General features: G+C 39.0%; 1 protein-coding gene across 1 annotated transcript in view; it reads left to right on the top strand.

Moving 5' to 3' along the window:
* The first annotated feature begins 239 nt into the window (after positions 1–239).
* Positions 240–20288, top strand: part of LOC108368129 (uncharacterized) — a 76591-nt gene continuing 56542 nt past the window's right edge. The window contains exon 1 of the mRNA XM_017623247.1: positions 240–2215. Coding sequence (XP_017478736.1) covers positions 918–2215 — 1298 coding nt within the window. The 5' untranslated portion in view covers positions 240–917. The remainder of the gene's footprint in view (positions 2216–20288) is intronic.

Raw genomic sequence — 20288 nt, 5'->3', positions numbered from 1 at the left:
TGGACTAGTTCAGGGCTAATTCTGAAATATGTAGTTTGGAACCAGCGCTTTGTCAGACTGTCTCTAAATTTTACTGCAGGGTTACTTCTACGCACAGACACACTGATACGCAAGCACACATACTTACATACTCTCATGAGAGCACAAGCAGTGTGGTGAAGAGCTACATTATGGTTATAGCTAAGCGTGCGAGGACGTAAACAAAAATTTGAATTTTTCAAATCAGTTTTTGGCGGCACTCCAAGCGGTACAGACCGGTCCATTCCCCAAATAAAAAAGAAAACGCACACACAAAAACGCGGGTGTGAGTGCGTAATAGCAGCGCGTACGTATGAGAGTGAGTGTGAGTGTGCGTGTGTATGTACGCGGGCGAAGTACTCGTCGTATAGTCGTAACATGTAAACACGGCACTTAACGTTATTGAAAGCAAGGATGAAGAAAGTGACATATTGAAAGTGAAGTTTTATAAAACAAAAAGCAAAAAATAACACTAAAGCAACGGCGTCCTGCCGGGAAAGGATATACGATCATGCATGCATACATACATACATAAATAGATATGTTTATGAGTAAAAAGGAGGAAGCGTATTCATCCTGCAGGCTATCGAAGTTAAGGCTAAGGACTTTGCAGTGCTAGTGAAGTGAATTAAGCAAAAAGTAATGGAAAAGCGCAAACAAAAAATATGTGGCAACATTAATTTTTAAATAAAGAAGTATATTCCTGCCGCAAAATGCGCGCTTTATGAAATAAAAGAGAAAAAAAACAATAAAATAATTTCCTCTTCCCAAATGGGTACATTTCCGCATTAAGAACTGTAATCAAAAGTAAAAAGAAAAATACCCAGAAATTGCACCTAATCTCCGCTGCAATCAAATAAAAAACAACAACAACAACCAAATCACACAAAACAGCAATCATGGATGCCAGCAGCAATGCCACCCCCATAAATCAAATCACTTCCACTGCCAGCGCCAAAGCTAATGCTAATGCTAATAGCAGCAACAGCAACAACAACAACAAAACTCACAACACCATCGCTTCCAGCAAGAACATTGCAAATGCCTCGCTTGTCTTCGAGAACGGCACAATCATGGGTGCCGTCTACGAGTACAACACGAGCTACAATAACAGCTACAACAATTGCAACAGCAATAGCAACATCAACAGCATTAGTAGTCATAGGAATAGCAGCTATTACCAAGAGCCGGAAGGGCAGTTTGCCAGCATACCGGAGATTGTAATCAACAGCAGCTACAACAGCCACCAGAATCTCCACCACCACCACCACCACCAGCAACAGCAACAGCAACAGCAGCAGCCGCATCAAATTCAACAAACTGAGGCCCATATGGCCGATACAGTCGGCAATTGCGATGATTCTGCCATTGAAAGCACAGCACTGCTCTGCGCCACAGAGACCAAACTCACAACCGGCAAAATGAATGGCGTTGAAGATATGCGTACGGTTGAGGCGCTCGACGACGACGTTGCTCATCTGGCCCCCGATGATTTTGAACAATTCCTGCTGAATCGCAGCACCTCCGATAGCAACATACTCGAGTCGAGCATTTATAGCGAACTCCAATTTCCGCCCTCAATCGGTAGTTTGAGCATAGGTGGCGGCAGCATTGTTGGCGGAGGTAGCGTAGGCGGTTATATGGGCACCACATCCATGGCACAACAATACCAACTGGCTGCCGCACGCGCTCAACTACAAATGCCACCATTGCCAACTGTGAATGCAGCAAATGCAGCTGCTGCTGCCGCTGCCGCCAGCGTCATTACTACCGCCCCCACTGCAAACGCACCGGCTAATGTAGTCGAGTTGGCCGAATTGCTGAATACGAGCACCTGTTCGCGTGAGTCATCGTCGCGTGCCAACAAACGTTCGCGTACGCGCAAGTCGCACAAATCGAGCAGCAAAGCGAAATGGAATGCCAATGTAGCGGCTGCCAATGCCGCACAGGGGGCAGCAACAGCCGCCGCCTCCTATCCACCACAATATACAGCCATCTTTCTGGATCATGGCAATGTGACGGCAGCTGCCAATGCAATGGGACAGATTGCAAGTGCGGCAGCAGCCGGTTCGCCATTCTTAAATGCGCCAATTGTGGATGCAGCAACGGCTGCTGCATACCTGCAACAGCAGCCATATCAGCTGATAACCACAGCGACGGCACCATATGCACATCTCGGCAGGCATCTGCACCACAGGTGGGTGAAAGGATATGCATATATTTATTTACATATAGTATTTGTATGTTAATAGCTATATACATTATATAATATATGGGTAATAACGCGTAAGCAGCTGGTGAATAATTGCAGCAAATCTGTGATAAAATGGTTTGGTGACGCAAAGGATGTAGGGCAATATTTAAATTTTGGCGAGTGATTTTTGGTTATTTTGAAATTCAGCGTTTCAAATATTTATTTATAAGTATATGGAGTATACAAGACACCTCCTATGTTGGAGCACTTGGCAAATTTCGTCTAAGAATCCCATTTCTTATCCCGGAAAGTCTCACTGGGTGTTGCTTAAAAAGACTCAGATCATTGCAGTCGTTCCCAAGCCAAGGTTTCCGCATTCACTATTACAGAAACTTTTTAAATATGGAGACCTGCGCAACACTATTTCCCCTTTGACCTATGTACATATGTATATGCACTTGACGAACGCAAAACACAGAATTATCCGAAGGAAATCACGATTCTTCTTCTTCTTTATTGGCGCTGTAACCGCCTAAGGGATTTTGGCCGAGTCTGTACTAACTGACGCCAATTGGAAATGCCAAGTGAAGCCAAGTCCTTCTCCACCTGGTCTTTCCAACGCAGAGGAGGCCTTCCTCTTCCTCTGTTACCAGCATCGCGACCCGCGTTGAATACTTTCAGAGCAGAAGCGTTTATGTCCAATTGACAAGGTCAAGCCGCTGAATTTTAATTCGCTACACTATGTCTATATCGATGTAAAGCTCATACAGCTCATCGTTAAATCGTCGCGTAAAGGTCCGTAAATCTTTCGCAGAACCTTTCTCTCGAAAACTCCAAGAGCCGCTTCATCAGATGTCTCCCTGCCTCCACGCCATACACCAACACAGGCATGATGAGTGACTTATAGAGTGTGATCTTTGCATGGCGAGAGAGGACTTTACTCCTGAATAGCCTACTCAGTCCAAAGTAGCACTTGTTGGCAAGAGTGATTCTCCGTTGGACTGACACTATTATTGGTGCACGATTCCTAACGAATATTGGCTGTTGGTTACCAACTTCGGACGAGAGGAAATATTCGTTTGTAGCAATTCTACTTGTTGTAATTGTTTTTGTTTTTTTTTTTTTGTAGCGGCAACTAGATCGGTTTTTCCATCAATCGGGGTCGTCAAGCTCAACAAATGGTAGGGTCAGGAGACGAGCTGATTCGTCGTGGTTGCACCGTAGGGAGAGGTGGCTGATGTCATGGGGTGAATCTCCACATGTCGAATATACTGAGTATATCAGGCTCGAGCCTGGATGAGTAGCTATTTAGGCGGCTACATTATCCGCACTGTAATTTTTTCGGCGACCTGACCCCGTTTAGATCAGCGAACCCCATTAATTCTTCTAATTTAGCACTACAACCGTTTGTGGCTTTAAGCCGGGACCAACAAACTTCGCCAATTGCCCCTCACCTGCAAATTTGCGCCAGTTGCTGATAGGCTCCAGTTCTGATAGGTCCTTCTGCACTTAGCCCTTCTATTTTGTTCGTAAGCGCCTTTGCCTTCTGTTCACCCATGGGTGTCGAGTCGTAACATCTTTTCACTGAATCCTCGTTAGTCTCCAAGGCAAAGCTCATACAGTTTTTCATTCCGTCTTCTTCAGCACTCGTTGCACATCACATAGCGTACAGATGACGGAGTCAGTTATACATACATAGGACTCCAATCAGCTTACGTCCCTAAGTTACAGGGCGACGATGTCGATATCATCTGCATACGCCAGCAGTACGGCTGCGCTTTAAAGTATCTGATTGGACCAGAAATTTTAGTAAATAAGTTATAGCCCTGCCAGATGCCTCAAGGATGAAACTGATGTGGCGTAAAAAACGCAGAGTGGCGCCACAGTTAAGTTGTTGCGTTTGCAAACAAAAATCAGCTGTTCTTTATAACCGCGTACTTGGGGTTTACACAAGTCAATTTTGCAGATACCCTAGCAATACATTCGCACTTCTTTACTTATTTATTCAAACTCTCCCACTGACTTCGTCAATGCCTTTAAATTTTCGAAGAGAGTTTATTGTCTGGACGCCCTTATTGACTCAAAGAATGTGACAAATAATATCTACATATTCTAAATATTCTTGTATTGAATAAACGCAAAGTAATAGAACTGTCAGCAGTGACGGACCTACTTGCCACAAAAGTTGAGTGTTGGCCAACGTTTGTTTTTTCCGTCAACGCAAGGGTTGCCAATCTGGCGATCTCTATGCGAACACACGCAGTTTACTCAACTGTCAGTTTTATCCTTGAGTGGAACGCACGTAACCTGCTCTAACTGGCAGGGCAATTAGGCTCATTATCGAACAGTGTGCCGAATTCAAAGCCGATTTACATTTGATGTTTGTCAATTTCGAAAAAGCTTTCAATATGTAGTTGTTCGAAGCAAATGCCTTGGGTAGCCCTCTCTCTCACCCCTTCTCATCTTTTTAGTAATTGGGGCTGTGTTGGATGCTGCCATAGGCCACTCCCCGACAGCAGAATTCGGTTGTCCATGTCCATGTTTACTTCACAACATTGACAGCTAGCTTATGGCGCATCCTCTTTCTGATCTGTGTAAGATGGGCATCCCGCTACATAAAGAAGGTAAAGCAGCAGGCATGGTAATCAACTTTAATAAGACCAAAGTTCTATATATGACAGAGAATGCTTGCGAAGACGTGTCGGGCCCTCACCAAACACTTTAAACTATGAGAAATTTCGCATAACTTCGCTGCAAAGTCGTTCCTGGTGCCTGGCACCGAAGTAAATAAGTAAAGTAATCCAAAGCGGCCATGCGTGGAATGCACACATTATGGCGAAACAAAAGTCTGAGTTCACGTTTTTCCAGTCCAATGTGCTATCCATACATCTGTAGGGTTCTCCACTTGGAAAGTCACATTTGCAATACCTGGGTGATTTCAAGTTTTCGTATTATTTTGGGATGCTTTTTGATTCACACAGAACAAACTCCAGGCAGTTGTTTAGCCACAATTTGCCTGTTCAAAGTGGAAGGGGCATCAGATCGGCTCAACAAACAAGATTAGTGGAGATTGTAATCCTTCAAAGGGCTTCTAGTTATACTTGATGGCCAAAGTTGCTAAAGCCAAATTATACTGTTAAGGTTTAATTTTATTAACCTTCACAACAAATAAATAGTTAAAAGTGATTCGAGTAAGATTAAGGAAGCTTTCGTCGTGATCAAGCAACTATTTTTTATACAGAATTGGGAATCTTTACAGATCAGTATTGTTTAAAAATTGAGGCTCCCTATTTGAAGGAAACAAAAGTTAATAAGAAATTAAGGAATAGCGAAAGTAAGACACTTATTAGAAATGAGAGCTCGAGCTTTGCTAACCTAAACACCTCCTTCTAAGGAAACAAATCGTGCAGATGCTCCAGCTTCGAAAAGAAGAGATCCAAATCACACATTGGTGAAGAACACTGGTCTAAAAGCTTACACATTCAAACGATTCGATTAGTTATGAGCACAGCTCATCTCATTTGCAGATACGCTGTTGGTTATAACGATTGCGAGTGCATGTGAAGCACACAAATGTATGTATACTCAGAGAACGCTAAGTAATATATGGTCTGCCGACCACTGTTCTAGTGACCAAAATTATAACCGGCCATTGCTTAATGAGAAGACATGCTAGTAGATTACGGTTTGCCAATCAATGACTTCCATCGCAGCAGAGAGAAATTGAAAGTATAGGAAAAGGCCTCATCAAAGCCTTGCCCTAGGAAGGGGATAGATGCCGCTTATTTCACTACTACTCCTTTAGCTCTCGCGGTTTATTTACACAACCAGTTGAATCTATCCTAAGGTGGGCAGGCCATTGAGTCTAGATGCGCTTCTCTACCTTGCTGAATGCTGGCATACATTTCAATATAACCTATTCTAAAGGGGCTAGAGCCAACATAAGTGAACTCTGACCCGGGATGAAATGAAGTTCGACAAATTTTCAATAACCCTCGAACAATAATCCAGTAATGTCTAACATGAGTCAGCTGGAGCTTGCAGCAGTCTTACCTGAAATGTCTACGAAAAACATTAAAAAGTCTGTAGAAGTACGGAAATGTCTCAGACAAATACCGATATAAGTCGTAAAATTGCTTTAAAATCTCAAATAAATGTTCAGAAAAGTATGGAAAACATCCGCAAAATTCCGAAAAGATCTGGAAAGAATTTCAAAAGATTCGAAAAATCTCAAAAAGATAAGTAAAAACTTAATTGTAGCTTTGAACCTCGAAAGATGCCGTATAATCTCAGGCCCAGAAAAATCCTGGAAGTCTCCAAAAGTTATACCAAATCTGCGAAAAAAGTCTCGAAATTTTCCAAGATGCCGAAGAAATAAATAATACCGAAAAAAATAAAAATACCGATGCGTTCCCATAAGATACCAAAATGTCGCCACAGATTCCAAAAAAAAAAACTAATGAAGTACCGAAACATCCCCAAGGATACCAAATTATGCTGAAAGGTTTAAGAGAAATCCCAAAAAGTTCCGGAAATTATTTCAAAAGTTTTCGATAAGTTCCAGAAAATTACAGAAAATATGCCAAAAACCTATCTAAAAGTAAAATTTCCAAAAATTCTGAAAAAAGTATGTGAAAAATACAAAAAATCTTTAAAAGTTTCCATAAAGGATTTCGACAAATCGTTTGAAAAGTTTGCAAAAGCCTCTAAACCGCCGGAGAAATAACGAATCATTTCATTTTTCGGTTATTTATTCTGGAACAAAGGTCGAAACGCGCAGTGGAAGACGGAGAAAGTTGTATGTACATATATTTAAGTACTTGTAATTAGTTAGTAGAAGGACCCACAAAATTAAAAAAAAAATCAGGATAGGAGGGCAAGAAGGTAAAGTTCTTCTATGAGAGTTTTATGTAGCGTAACTTGTAATCCTATGCCTTGCGTATTTAATCTCCTTCTACTCCTCTGCTTTTGCTCCTCCAAATCCCACTATCCTTCGTCCTGATATTTTATTGTTCCGACATCAACTAAAATGAAGCTAAAATCAAATTGTCACGCACGAAAGCCACAAATCAAAATATAAACACTCGTCAACATAATTTAAGTAATCCAACGAAATAAGAGTACGTTTGTATGTATGTACATATGTATATACCTACATAAACAACTGTTAGCATGGAGTTTTTATTTGTTTTGCAATCAAACGAACATTTATCACTTTAAATGTATTGATCGATGCGTACACGATGTATGTATGTGTGTGTGTGTGTACATATGTGCATATATCAACGAATTTCCATCATTGCTATTCCTGTCACAATTCTGGCACACACCCACCATTTTCCAAATACAAAGGGTAATCATTGTTGCTGTAAAGCTATTTTTAGCGCTTACACAAAGGACGATGTCCTTGTAACGCGCGGTTTTTTTTTGCTGTTGTTGTTTATTACATACAAGCATGCAGTGATATTGTACGGATGTAGGAATTTCGTTTTTTTTTTGCTCCACGCTTTTGTTTCTGACAGAACTTTTTCAATACAATCCCATTCATTACAACTACTTGCCATTTTTATTTGTACTCGTACTACTATGTATGTATGTATAGTTTTTTTTTTTTTTTTGTATTGCTTCTTGCTACTTGTGCTACGCTAAAAGTCCACTCGAACCGCAACGATGCGAAGTTAAAGTGGCTCCTAAATCAAAGTCAGTCATCCAAAATGTCGAAAACCACCCCAGACTAAAAATATGTGTAACAAATGAAACAAACGAAAGACGGACCGACCAGCAGAAAACAACAAATGGACACCAACCAGCCAGTCAGCTAAAACACATACGAAATCGAAAACGCAAACACAAACACATACAAGCGCTGATGCATATGGAAAAAAATTAATGAAGAAGAAAAAAAAAACACACAAACGGAAAAAAAATCAGAAATATTGTTTGGAGTGGGGAAATGAAATCAAGCATCTCTCGAAAAAGTTTCAGTTTGACAGGCGCATTTAAAATTGTAATTGGCATGCTCCATCACGATGCGGGATGAATGGAGATGGACGTATGGACAGACGCACGGCCGGACGGGTGGACGCGCATGGACGGAGGCACGAACAAGCGGATGAATGTCTGAATAGCTGCTTGACTTTTCGGCTGGCTGGCTGGTTGGCTGGTTGGCTGACTGTATAGCTGGTATGGATGAATGGTTGGCTGGATGGATGGCTGCATGCCTGAAGATGATTGTAGATGGGACTGTGGCTGGGACTGTGTCTGAGTGTGTACGGTTAGACGTGCAGACAGACGCATGAGGCGACCAAAGCCACAAAAAGCACTTGAGTACACACACACACTTGCATACATACATACATACGTGTGCATGTAGCCTTGGTCTGCGGCTGTTCAACACTCGTGTGGCAGCGAAAAAATAAAAATTGGGGAATTGTGGAATTGGGGGGGAAAAAAATTTTAACGCAAAAATCAGCGTAAAATCGCGTTGTGGCAACAATGCTGCAGGCACCCTCAGTTGATGAGGCAAACTTTTAGGGCTGTTTCATATTTTTTCTCAACCGGTCCCCCCCCGCCCCCCCTAGCATTTCCTTGCGCTGCGACATTTTGTATTTCACTGCTATTTTGTTGCCCTACAACTGCTTGCCGCTGGCTGCTTGCCACTTTCCATTCTAGCTCTACGCTTATCATTGCCCAAAAATCTCGTCACGCCAACGCATGCAACATACTGATACCAGTGCTGTATATGTAACACTCCACCCCACCCCCACCCACTGTTCGACGAGCCACCATAGCTATGAGTAGCTGCGTGCTGCAGTAAACGGTAGCACGAAGGAAATACATACCAGTGTGGCACAAAGCTCATGGCCTTGCTGTAGAGGGGGTGTCGGCGGTGTGGGGTTACCACAGCAATAGTTGGCGGCATTTATGGTGTGCAAGGAGGTTACGCTGCGCATACAAATGTACGCATTCTCAGTACTTATTATTTAATAGTTGTTGGCTACCCATTGTCTCTGCTGCGTGCCGTCGCAATCTGCGCGCCTTCACGCACTTGCGACCACTTCTCAATTGTGCTTGCTTGCTGCCTTAATACGCTTTTGTGGCATATACATACATACATACATACATATTAAGCATGAGTGCGTGAATGTGGTACGCTCGCTGTAAGAGGAAGCGCATTTATAGCGCTTCAGTGTCGACAATTTCATTTCATTATTATTTTTTCCTCTCTTTTCACTTTTGTATTTTGTATTGTTACTATTATTTTATTGTATTTTACTTCATTTTTTGTTGTGTATTTTTTATGTTTCGCTGCGAAACTTTGCTTTTGCCATGTCATTGTCAGCACTGGCTGGCAGGCGGCAGGCGGCAGGCGGCAGGCAGACAGACAGACAGACAGACGTAAGCTTCTATGCTTTCGTTTAAGTATGCTTATAATATGCATATACGCACATTGATGCGGCATTATAAGGCGATGACGGCAGATTCATAGACGCCTGATTTACGTACGTACATATGTATGTATATGCATTTGTGTATACCCAGCAGAAATTCTGCGAGGCTTGAGAACAACATCAGATTCAGTACAGACCTAATGGTACGTGCCCAATCGCCTAGGTTATTTCTTACTAAAGCCAAGATTAGAGAACGAAGTAAGTTGTCCACGCAAAAGTTTTCTTTGGAATTGGAAATCCCGTAGAGAACTTGAGAATAATAATTTTCTCAAAGGTTGAGGATTATGTAAAAAATTGTGTACCTATATTTGCTACTCACTTTGGAATCCTTAAGAAAACCGTCGAACTTTCAATTCCTCTCAGAAAGTGTGAACAAGACCTCGAAGACCTCGGAATCAATACCGAAATCCGCACGATTGAGAATATGACTTTCTCAGAGCCCTACTGCTCCCATCTTACTGGAAAGGTCAATAGAAGATCACACTGCAAGCAGTCTTGAAACATTAGATCTATCACTTCCCTGGTTGTGGCAATGAAAGGAAGACAGACAAACGCATAGCTGCAACCCCTTTACATAGAGGTAAAGCATTTCAATCGATAATCTCGTCCCAGAATACAAGGTAGCATGGACTGTCACTTGCTTCCTGCCCTATAACTGTCAGGGTCTGAAACTAAGCATTCCTGAAATAACTGTCTGGCTAATGACAATTTGCAAGCCAGACTACTTTTAAGGTACGTATGCATATGTATACCATAGCCATGGGGAAACAGCGGACCACAAAACTACCAACGAGTTTAGAACCAACTAGGATTAGAGGAGGTGACAAAGCATACAATCTTCCTCTAGCAGCAGCTGAACCAATTTGCAGGCACGCACTTTATCGTGCCTCCAGCTTGATGAACGAGGAATACAGAGTTAGCAAGGGGTCTCAAAACCTATACATAGGAGCCGCACTTCAGGGACAGCGCCGCTTTTTTACGAAGTTCGGCTAAAAACTTACTGGAGCGGCGAGCAAAGCGTCTGTTACAAAGGTGCCTTTTTCAAAGGGAGCGCGCATAGGAAATAGTAAAGTGTCATACAGGTTTGTAATCGACGCTTTGCTTGCTTACTCAGTATTTTTTAGCCTTAAGAGTATCCACTAAGATTAAAGAGGATGGTTTAAAGACATGTATGTACAGGTCTGGGAAAATCATCGCTTGTGTAGCTCCGAGTTTACTCTTTAGTTAGAGCTGCCCGTCTTACTTAACCTACCTTGAGAATAATATCGGTCCCCTTGATAATCACAATTTTCTCAAAGTTTAGCCTTTAGGTTAGGTTCGGTTGGTAGAGCGTATGTGGAATATTCCATACTTTCACTCGAAGTTAGAACTGTCCATTGTGAGTGCCCTCATTAGTTGGGTGACACGTATCTATAAACTAAAGAGTAGCTTTAAGACACTATTCTACTGAGCCAATAACTATCCCTGCTGAAGGCGAGAAGACCCAACTGTTCTACCTCCGCTACCTCGCCCAGACTTTTGAAGAAGTGCTTGAGTCGCTTCGCATCGATACAGAAAGTGGCCAATTGACTCTCCTCATCCTCATCATGGCGGTTCTGCAGAGGGAACTTGTTGGTATTCGCCACCAGCCATTGCCATTGGTGCTATGTATTCCCCCATGTCCTTTTTCTACTTCCTCTGTGGCCATAATAATCTTGTGGTCTCACTGTCTTACCGTTCCGCAAGTCATTCGCCGTGGCCACGTTGTATTCATTTCACTAAACGGCGGTAGTACGAAGCTATCCGCTTCTTCTATTGGCATCTCTGAGCCGCATCTGCCCATCTCATCAGACGACTCATTCTCTTCAATATTGCTATGTCCGGGGACGGAGCATAAAGTGTCGTTGATACGGCTCAGTGACGGCAGCGTGGTGCGACATTTTCCTACAAATGCCGATTTCACTATTTGAGATCCTATTGCCTTCAGTGCTGCCTGCTTTGTCTTCCGAAACACTACTACTAAGTTAAAGACTAGTCGTTCGGTAGACGAAAGCACCGGTTGATCTGCTGGTCTATCGCCTAGACACCGGTTAACCTTTAAGTGTCGAGTTTTATTTCGTAACATTAGCCTGGAAATGCTTTCTCACAGACTCCCGCTCTGCTAAAGCATACTGACAGAAATTCCTAAGACCATAAAGTTGATAAATAGGACTTAAATAAAAAGATTTAACTTTAAAATAATTAATTTTTATTGTATGGACACAAAGAATTTTATCGTAAGTCGACATGAAATCAAAAGGTCCGTGAGACCCCTCGTGCACAGTTAAAGGTTGAGAAAACTTTATTTTCGGTGTTTTCTGGGTATGCAGTGAGCGAGTATGTGTGTGTAATAGCGCCTGACGGGCGAAGCCAATAGAAATTCTACAAATGTCGCTACACATATCTTTGTGACACACCAGCTCGAACCAGTGCCTGGTTGTTGATGTTTTATGTTTTTTATTATTAGTTTTTCTTTTTATTCTTTCTCAGCCACTGAGATATTAGTTCTATTACATTTCCATACTTACTTGCCACTGCCACAGCTACTGTAAGCAAACGTAGACTCTTTTTCCGTCATTTCATTTTTTTTTTTGCTTTTATATTTCCACTACTTAATTTTTATCTCTTCCTGCCGTCAGCTATCAAACATTTGCATGTCGCAGCCGCCAAAAAGTTTTAAAATGTCTGACTTTTAATATTTGACATGGACAATGTTGCAGCAAATGCGCGCTGCTCCTTTGCATGCATAAGTAGGCATACATTCACATGCATGCCTACATACATATGTATATGCTTGGATATATGTATATATACATACATATGCTTGTATGTAATCTTCCGCGCATCCCACAATGGGTGGCCCATAAATCTACTTCACACTGCCACTCTCAGAAGTTTGTGGGGGTGGTTGAAAGACAAAGTCAACAGCAGCAGCAGCAACAACTGCAGCAGGCAATCGTCCCGCTAACCGCCGTCCACACAGCAACCACTGCAATGCGAATTGTGAATTAGAGCGTACACAATAATAACAAAAAAAACACGATTAATTACTTTAATGATATGTACGTTGATAATTGTATGGTACTTAGCATCGTTGGGCTGCCAACTAAGTGTTGTAATTGACCCAATTATGTGCGCTAGTTTGTGTGTTTGTGTGTGTGTGTGTATGTGCGCGTGTGGGCAGCAGTAATTTGGCATGAGATTGGTTGGCGCTTTTTTACACAACCAGCTAATTTGTACTAAATCTGAGTGTGTAAACCCTTAAAATTATAATAGGTATAATTATTTAATGCTAGAATTCACGTGCGTGTTAGTTAGGGAGAAAGTCTTGTTAGGGAACAAGAAATCTTGTAAAACTCAGAACGCAAAAGAAAGAACTAGACCGGCGATGGGCACTGCCTTGCCCGCGCGCAAAGCTCTTTTAAGCTTTCTATATGTTTTCTATAAGCGCGCGCAGAGTAAAAGCTCTCTCTGCCGATCGCTGAAATAGACCTCATTGTCAAAATTCTTGTGAAGCATAGCAAACTTTTAAAGTGCAAAGGTCTTTATCGAAGTAAATGATATGAGCCTTAAAAGTGGAAAAAATTTTAATATCTTAATCGATAAATTTATCGTTGGTTTTATTAATATGGAATTGTGATCGAAATATTTAACGCTGTGATATCCTAAAAATATCGGTACCTATACCGATAAATTTATCGATAATTTTATCAATATGTAATCGATAGTGTTTATATTTATCGATATGACTTACGAAATGTTAGCTGCGATATTATAGATGTGTAAATCGAAATATTTACCGATAGTTGTATGAAAATGTTCATACAACTATATTAGTTACAATTCATTTATAGATAGTATTATCGATTTATTGACAAACAACATTTTCGATATGCATTCGTTATATTTGATTTAATGTGTGTATTCATTGCGATATATTTATCGATATTTATCTATACATATTGTCATCAATATACGTATGTATGTAAAGTGAACATCTGATTACAATCCAGGGTACTTAATATTAAAGCAAGAATATCAATAATATTTAGACTGAACCCTAAGGGCCGTTTTCTCAAGTAATTTATTACTTTAAAGCTCACTTTATATTTAAAGGTTGCATTAAAATGTATGATTGTGCCTAAAGTATAGCACTTTATTATCGATTTTAAATTAGTTTACAACCAAGGAACATACATACGTCAAAAACCGATAATAGAAATGATTAATTTTAGATATAGCTTTATTTTAAATACAACCTTCAAATATAAAGTGAACTTTAAAGTTAAAGGATACTTCAGAAAATGGATGGCCCGAATGAAGTGATCCTAAGAGGTACATATGTATATGCATCTACAATGGTGGTTAAAAGACAGTGCAAGGAAACGGCGCCGATTTGTTTTTTTTTTATAACCAGTCGGTTGTTGCTGTTGTAACAGTATACAAATTCACCAAAAAAATTTGGGAACAGTCCATGGACAGACCTGAATCTTGGTCGTTCCGTACGGCCCAATGCCGTAGAAACGTTTGCAGAATGATTTTGGAATAACATTCATTGGCCATATATAAATCCCTGTCGTTTCGTGGATTCAAAAATGGCGTGTCGTATTGGCTTCACTGGGTCATCTCAATGTTACTCTTTGTACGATTTCCGTATGTCCAGCTATTGCGCTGAGATGCCTGTAAACGAAGCAGACGAGGCTAGGGACGATATTAGGAAAATTTTGAAAACATCGAAGCCATTAAAAATAACTTATGGACAAAACAAGGTTATCCATAATATTTTAGATTATTATGCCAGCTGTAAGACAGTGAAGAGTAGCAATGCCTTCTGCAACTCAAACGATTTCGAAAATGCATACGGCCCTTTATTGGTAGATAATGAACCAACCGCCAACAGTTCGTCGGTAACATCGTTTCCTTCGACTCCACAGTGTTTCTCGCTGCTTATACAGTTCGAAACAGTTTGCTTTTTTTTTGCAATTAACCGAAATGCTGCTTTTACGTTTACTAATTTTTTTCCAAAGTCAGTACACTAAATTTCATTCTTATTTCAGCAAAAAATTTACAAATTGCTATTTTTTGTACTTTCTATTTTTAGTAAAAAGAATGAAGAATCTTTTTTTATTACACTATATACTACACAATGCGAATTGACATCTGAAAACCACAAACCGCCTAAACCACAACTGCACTTATTCACTCAGGAGTACATAAATTATACATTACCCTTCACATTGTATGTCAATCAGAGGTTGCAAAAGAAATTTAATTTATGTAAATAAGTGCAAATTAAAATCAAAACCAAAGCGTAAAAAAATATATTGAATTCATCCAACAGCAAATGTGGAAGAAAAATGTTGAAAAATTAAATTGGAAAAAGCTATCGTTGCTTTTATTTGTCTCACACATCGATTTTTGCAATGGCTTTTTTCCAATGCAGCTAATTAACAAACGAATCCCAATAATCAAATAGTATAACCATTACAATGATGTAGTTAATTTATCTAAAGCCAATAGCAATTAACATAAAAAGTAACTAAAAATAAAATCCAAAAAAAAAAAATATTACATATTACATGCACATTGCAGTGCCTCACAAAAAAGTTTGCTGTATTTCCACCGGAATTATAAAAATTTATTTCATTTTAAGAATTCTGCCAAAATATTAGGAATAATTTTAAGATTTGCGTGAGCCAGAGCGATCATTTCGGAAAATCTCATTACTTCGATTTTGTTGATAAAACGTGATTTTTTTTTGTAAGCAATATTTTAAAAAATAACTTCTCAAAAGGCTGCCGCGAAACTTAGTATTTTTTCTTAAATGTTACTAAACAGTTGGAAAAACAGTACCGACTTTTTTGTGTATGGTGAGTGATGCTCCCTAATGTGCACACATATGTTTGTACGAAATATTCTTATAAGGAAAAAATCAAAAACAAAACAAAGTAGATAAATTTAAAATGCAATTAAAATACAATTAACAAATTGTTGGCAATTTAATGCCAAATTAAGTTGAGCTTCAAAAAAACTAGAAAAAGACGACTAAAACAACACTGACTCATTAGAAATGCAAAAATTTTGTTAAATAGAAATCAGTCAACCATTCAGCTAAAAAAAACGTTGCCCATTGAAAATAATACAAATTAAATAAAATTGCTGGTGGACAGAATAAATCAAAATGTACTCAAAAATGAATTAAATTAGATTATAAATTTACTTTGATTATAACTGCGAACATTCACCAATAAATTAACCCAAATTCCAAATTGCGTGAAACGAAAAACATAAAACGGGGCAATCAAATATAAGTAATTTATGCAATGTAAAATATTTTATGGAAAATCAAAAGAATACAAATTAAGCTGTTTTTTTCTTACAAAAACGATAGAAAATAACATAAGGGCGTGTACACACTTTTGAAAAGGAATTCGGTGAAATTTAGAAATTGGATTTTAGAATTTGGATTTCTGTGGATTTTGTTGCTGTTCTTCTGATACGAAAAACAGTAATGCGCCTGGGCCACTACGGAAGTAAATCTTGCTTCGATACATTTCTAGTTCGTTTCATAATGAAGAAATTGTAGTATGCTTAATAGTATCTTAGTAGTCTTAGTCTTCGTATTCGCATTCATTTTCATCTTCGCTTTCGTATTCGCATTTGTCTAAGTCTGCATATTCGAATTCGTCTTCACATTCGTCCTCATAAACTTTTTAGTATTCGTTTTCACCCTCTGATTCATCTTCCTTTGGGTCTTCATCTTCGTATTGTAACTCGTCTTCTTATTCACCTTCGTCTTAATAGTCGTATTGCTATTCGTGTTCTTTGGCTTCTTCATATCCGATCTTTATGTGCCTTTGTCTTCGGTTTCCTCTTCATTTTCATATTCGTCTTCATCTTATCCCTCGTCTTGCTCTTCGATCTCATACTCATTTTCATTTTTGTACTTTTTATTGCATTCGTCTTTGTAATCGTCTTCCTCTAAGTATTTGTGTTCGTTTTCTTATTCATCCTCGCCTTAGTATGCATCTTCGTCTTCGCGTTCTTCTCCATCCTCTGATTCATCTTTGTCTGAGTCTTCGTATTCGAATCAGTCTTCGCATTCGTCTTCATATTCGTGTTCTTTTTTGTAGTCGTCTTCGTATTCGTGTTATCTTAGTCTTCGGTTTCCTCTTCGTATTCGCATTTGCATTCGTCTTCGTCTTAGCCCTCGTCTTAGTGTTCGTGCTTACATACGTTATCGTATTCCTGTGTGTAATCCTCTTCTTCTACGTATTCGTTTTCATATCCGTCTTCTCATTAATAGTCCCTCTTCGTATTCGTGTTGGTATACGTCGCATTCACAGGGAATATGTTTTGACATTTCTTTATTCAGCTTACAGAAACTATAAAGTTCGTGTCTGAGAAATTATTTTTACTGTGGAGATAGCGAAGAAAGCAGTATCGAATAAAATGCCCATATTTACCTACATTCTGTGCTAGGCCGCCTGACTATCTGAAATAATTCAGATGCATTTTGGTAATGTTCTTCTTGTGAAAAATGGTAGGGTAGTTCGACCCAAAAATACCAGCAGCAATTTTCCCACTTTCATGTTTTGATTCTTCTGTACACCAAAACTCTTATATATGGGTGCCCTATTTATATTCCAGAGACATGTATCTAGGACAATGGGGTACCCAGTTTGTGACTCATCTTGTGGCAAGTATGGTGGAAACTGTCTAAGCATTATTTCCTTACCTAGTCAATTGGATATTTCTAGACGCCCATGATCTTCAACGATTCTTCAAGATAAGCTGATTATTCCACAACAGAAGGAAATGAATATATCTGAAGCCTAGACCTCACACACGTGGCCGCACAATGAGCCAAAGAGGCCGGCCTAACCTAAGCTATGGAAACTTTTCGATAGCTATCTTTCAATGAAATGGTAGTATGTCATTTAAAAATCTAAAAATGAAACTTAACAGCGTGAAATGAAAGAGCTTTTGCTTCCTTCATTCTCTCTCAGTGCGCTGTAAAGAATCACACGAAAAATGCTACTCAGATTCAATATATCCCTTTTCAAAGAAGGAATTTGTTTCGATATCTGATCGCGGGACATGTAAATGTTAGAAAAATTATTTTCAAACAACGTCCGCTCCATGTTGTGTGGTAAATTTTAAGTTATCCTTAATTTTAAAGCACATACGTACTTTTTTGTTTTTTATACAATAAACAGTTAGGGTAAACGCTAAACAATCGGTGTAGTTAAATTAATTTCTACTTTGTTGAAATTTTCACAATTTGGTTACAGTTTTCAAAACATACCTACCTACATCGATATTATCTGTTTTAGTACTTATGTAGTTACAACTAAAACCGTAAACTGTTTTACAAATTCCCTAATAACCGCGAAAATTTGCATATGAGCTGTGAACTTAATTATGCAGGAATATTTATACATTACATACATAGCAGCTTACATACATATTTGCATATACTATGTACATACATATGTGTGCACATATACGCATAATAAAATGCATTTTTTGTTGTTTGATAATCATTGAAATTAGCCGCAGTTCTTAGTAACAACATGCAAAGTATATCAATTACAAATTAAACAGGGAAATGAAAGGAAAATACATGTAAATATTTTCGATGTTCAATTATTGAATAATAGGATTAGTTCGAATAATTCGAGTAATTTAGTGAGCTTAAATCTACACTCAGGAAAAACTTTACTTGATGCTACGAAAAAAGTATATCATTCTAAGGAAATATTACCTTAAAATGGCGTCAATGACATGGCTGCCTTAATATGAGTAAACGATTTGACTCAGTTTAAGGAAAACACAATTCCTTAGTTTTTAGGAAAAGTTTACTTGTCATTTCATCACCCGTGAAAAGAATGAGTATGCGCTCGTCGCGCTCAAACAGTGGCAATGGCCGACAGAGCAAAGCTCTGGAGTGCTAGTGGAGAGATGCAAGGTTCGAGTCCCAGAGCAGGTTTTTTTTAATATTTTTTATTTATGTTTTCACTAGCAATTACCCGGCGTGCTTCGCTGCGCCTTAAATGTATTTTTGTGTTGTAACTCTCCCCCTAAGCTCTTATGGCCTCATTTACAAAATATTTTTAAAGAACTTTATGAAGTTAATATTGCTGTAAATATTTGTATAGTAGGGAGATTTTTTCAAATTATATAAATATACGTTATTTGAATATTGAATCAATACACGTTTGAGGAAAGGGTGCGATATTAGACTCCAGTTATAAGATTATAAATAAATTGTTGTCAATGTTTTTTAATAATTGTAAACATTCGCCAGCTGTTTCTGTTTATTTATTAGTAAAAGGCAGGACAGCCAATCTTGTGGCAAAACAATAATAAAAATCCAAAAAAACACGTAAAGCCAAACAGAATTAATTGCAAAACGTGCAATGATACACACATTAAATTTCTTATGTGCACCCTCCACACAGACCCCAATCACTTCTGAAAATTTCATTTTATGTGCACCCTCCACACAGACCCCAATCACCCCTGAAAATTTCATTGAAATCGGGCAAGCCGTCTAGGAATGATAGAAATCCGAAAAAAACACGTAAAGCCAAACAGAATTAATTTTTGTTTTTTTTTGTTTTTGCAAAACGTGCAAAGATACACACATGAAATTTCTTATGTGCACCCTCCACACAGACCCCAATCACCCCTGAAAATTTCTTTGATATCGGGCAAGCCGTCTAGGAGGAGTATGCGAACAGGAAGTTTTGCCACTTAATTTTATATATATAGATTTGTAATTTTTTAAATTGTAAACAGCACAGACGAAATTAAAAATTACTTAATGAAATTATTACTTATATTGAGGAAATTATTTTTTATATTGATTAAATTTAGTTCGTCAAATTAATGACGCCCTCTTTTTAGCATGATCCTCAATTTAAAAAAAAACTTCTCAAATTGTGTAAATTTTTCGTAATATTAAGGGGAAAACAGTAACTCTAAACTAAGGACACTGTTTTCTTGTTTTAAGGAAATGCTTTTTTTTGAGCGTATATAAAATTTAAAGACTACGTAACACAAATTTATATGAGCCGAGATCTTTAAAACTTAGCCTTGCAAATGGAACGATTCTGAGAAGGAAATGCTAAGATAACTCCACCTCGTCATTCTTCAAATTATAACGGCAATAGTGGTTCAAAATGATATTAACTCGTGCCGAATGGGCTCGTATTTGACTTCTTTCGGAACCGAGATTAAGCGCTTGGATTGCTACAAAAAAGATTCATGAAAATCTCTGATCGACTAGACACCGGAAGCACTTTGCAAATTTGCATGTCAGCGATTTCGCCTAGCTAAAAGTCCAACTGCCCAATAGTAGTCCATAGGTTGCGAGAGTAACTGTTATACCTACCCTGCCAGAAATTATGAGCTCATGGATGTTCTCTCTTGGTAATAAGTAAGCACTGTTGGTAGAATTCCATGATGATCGATATCGCCATGACACAGCCACATGGCTGTTATAGTACAAATTTACCATTCTAATCAGCAAAACATTGCCTCAGTTTTGTTTCCTTGAACGACCACAATTCCTGGAGAATTCGGAAGGCCAACACGGTCGC

The sequence above is a fragment of the Rhagoletis zephyria genome, unplaced genomic scaffold (genome assembly GCF_001687245.7).
Source record: "Rhagoletis zephyria isolate East Lansing unplaced genomic scaffold, Rhagoletis_zephyria_1.1 Rzeph_scaffold_00001, whole genome shotgun sequence".
Lineage (NCBI taxonomy): Eukaryota > Metazoa > Arthropoda > Insecta > Diptera > Tephritidae > Rhagoletis > Rhagoletis zephyria.
The sequence above is the reverse complement of the archived record's forward strand: the minus strand, read 5'-3'. Positions and strand labels throughout refer to the sequence as shown.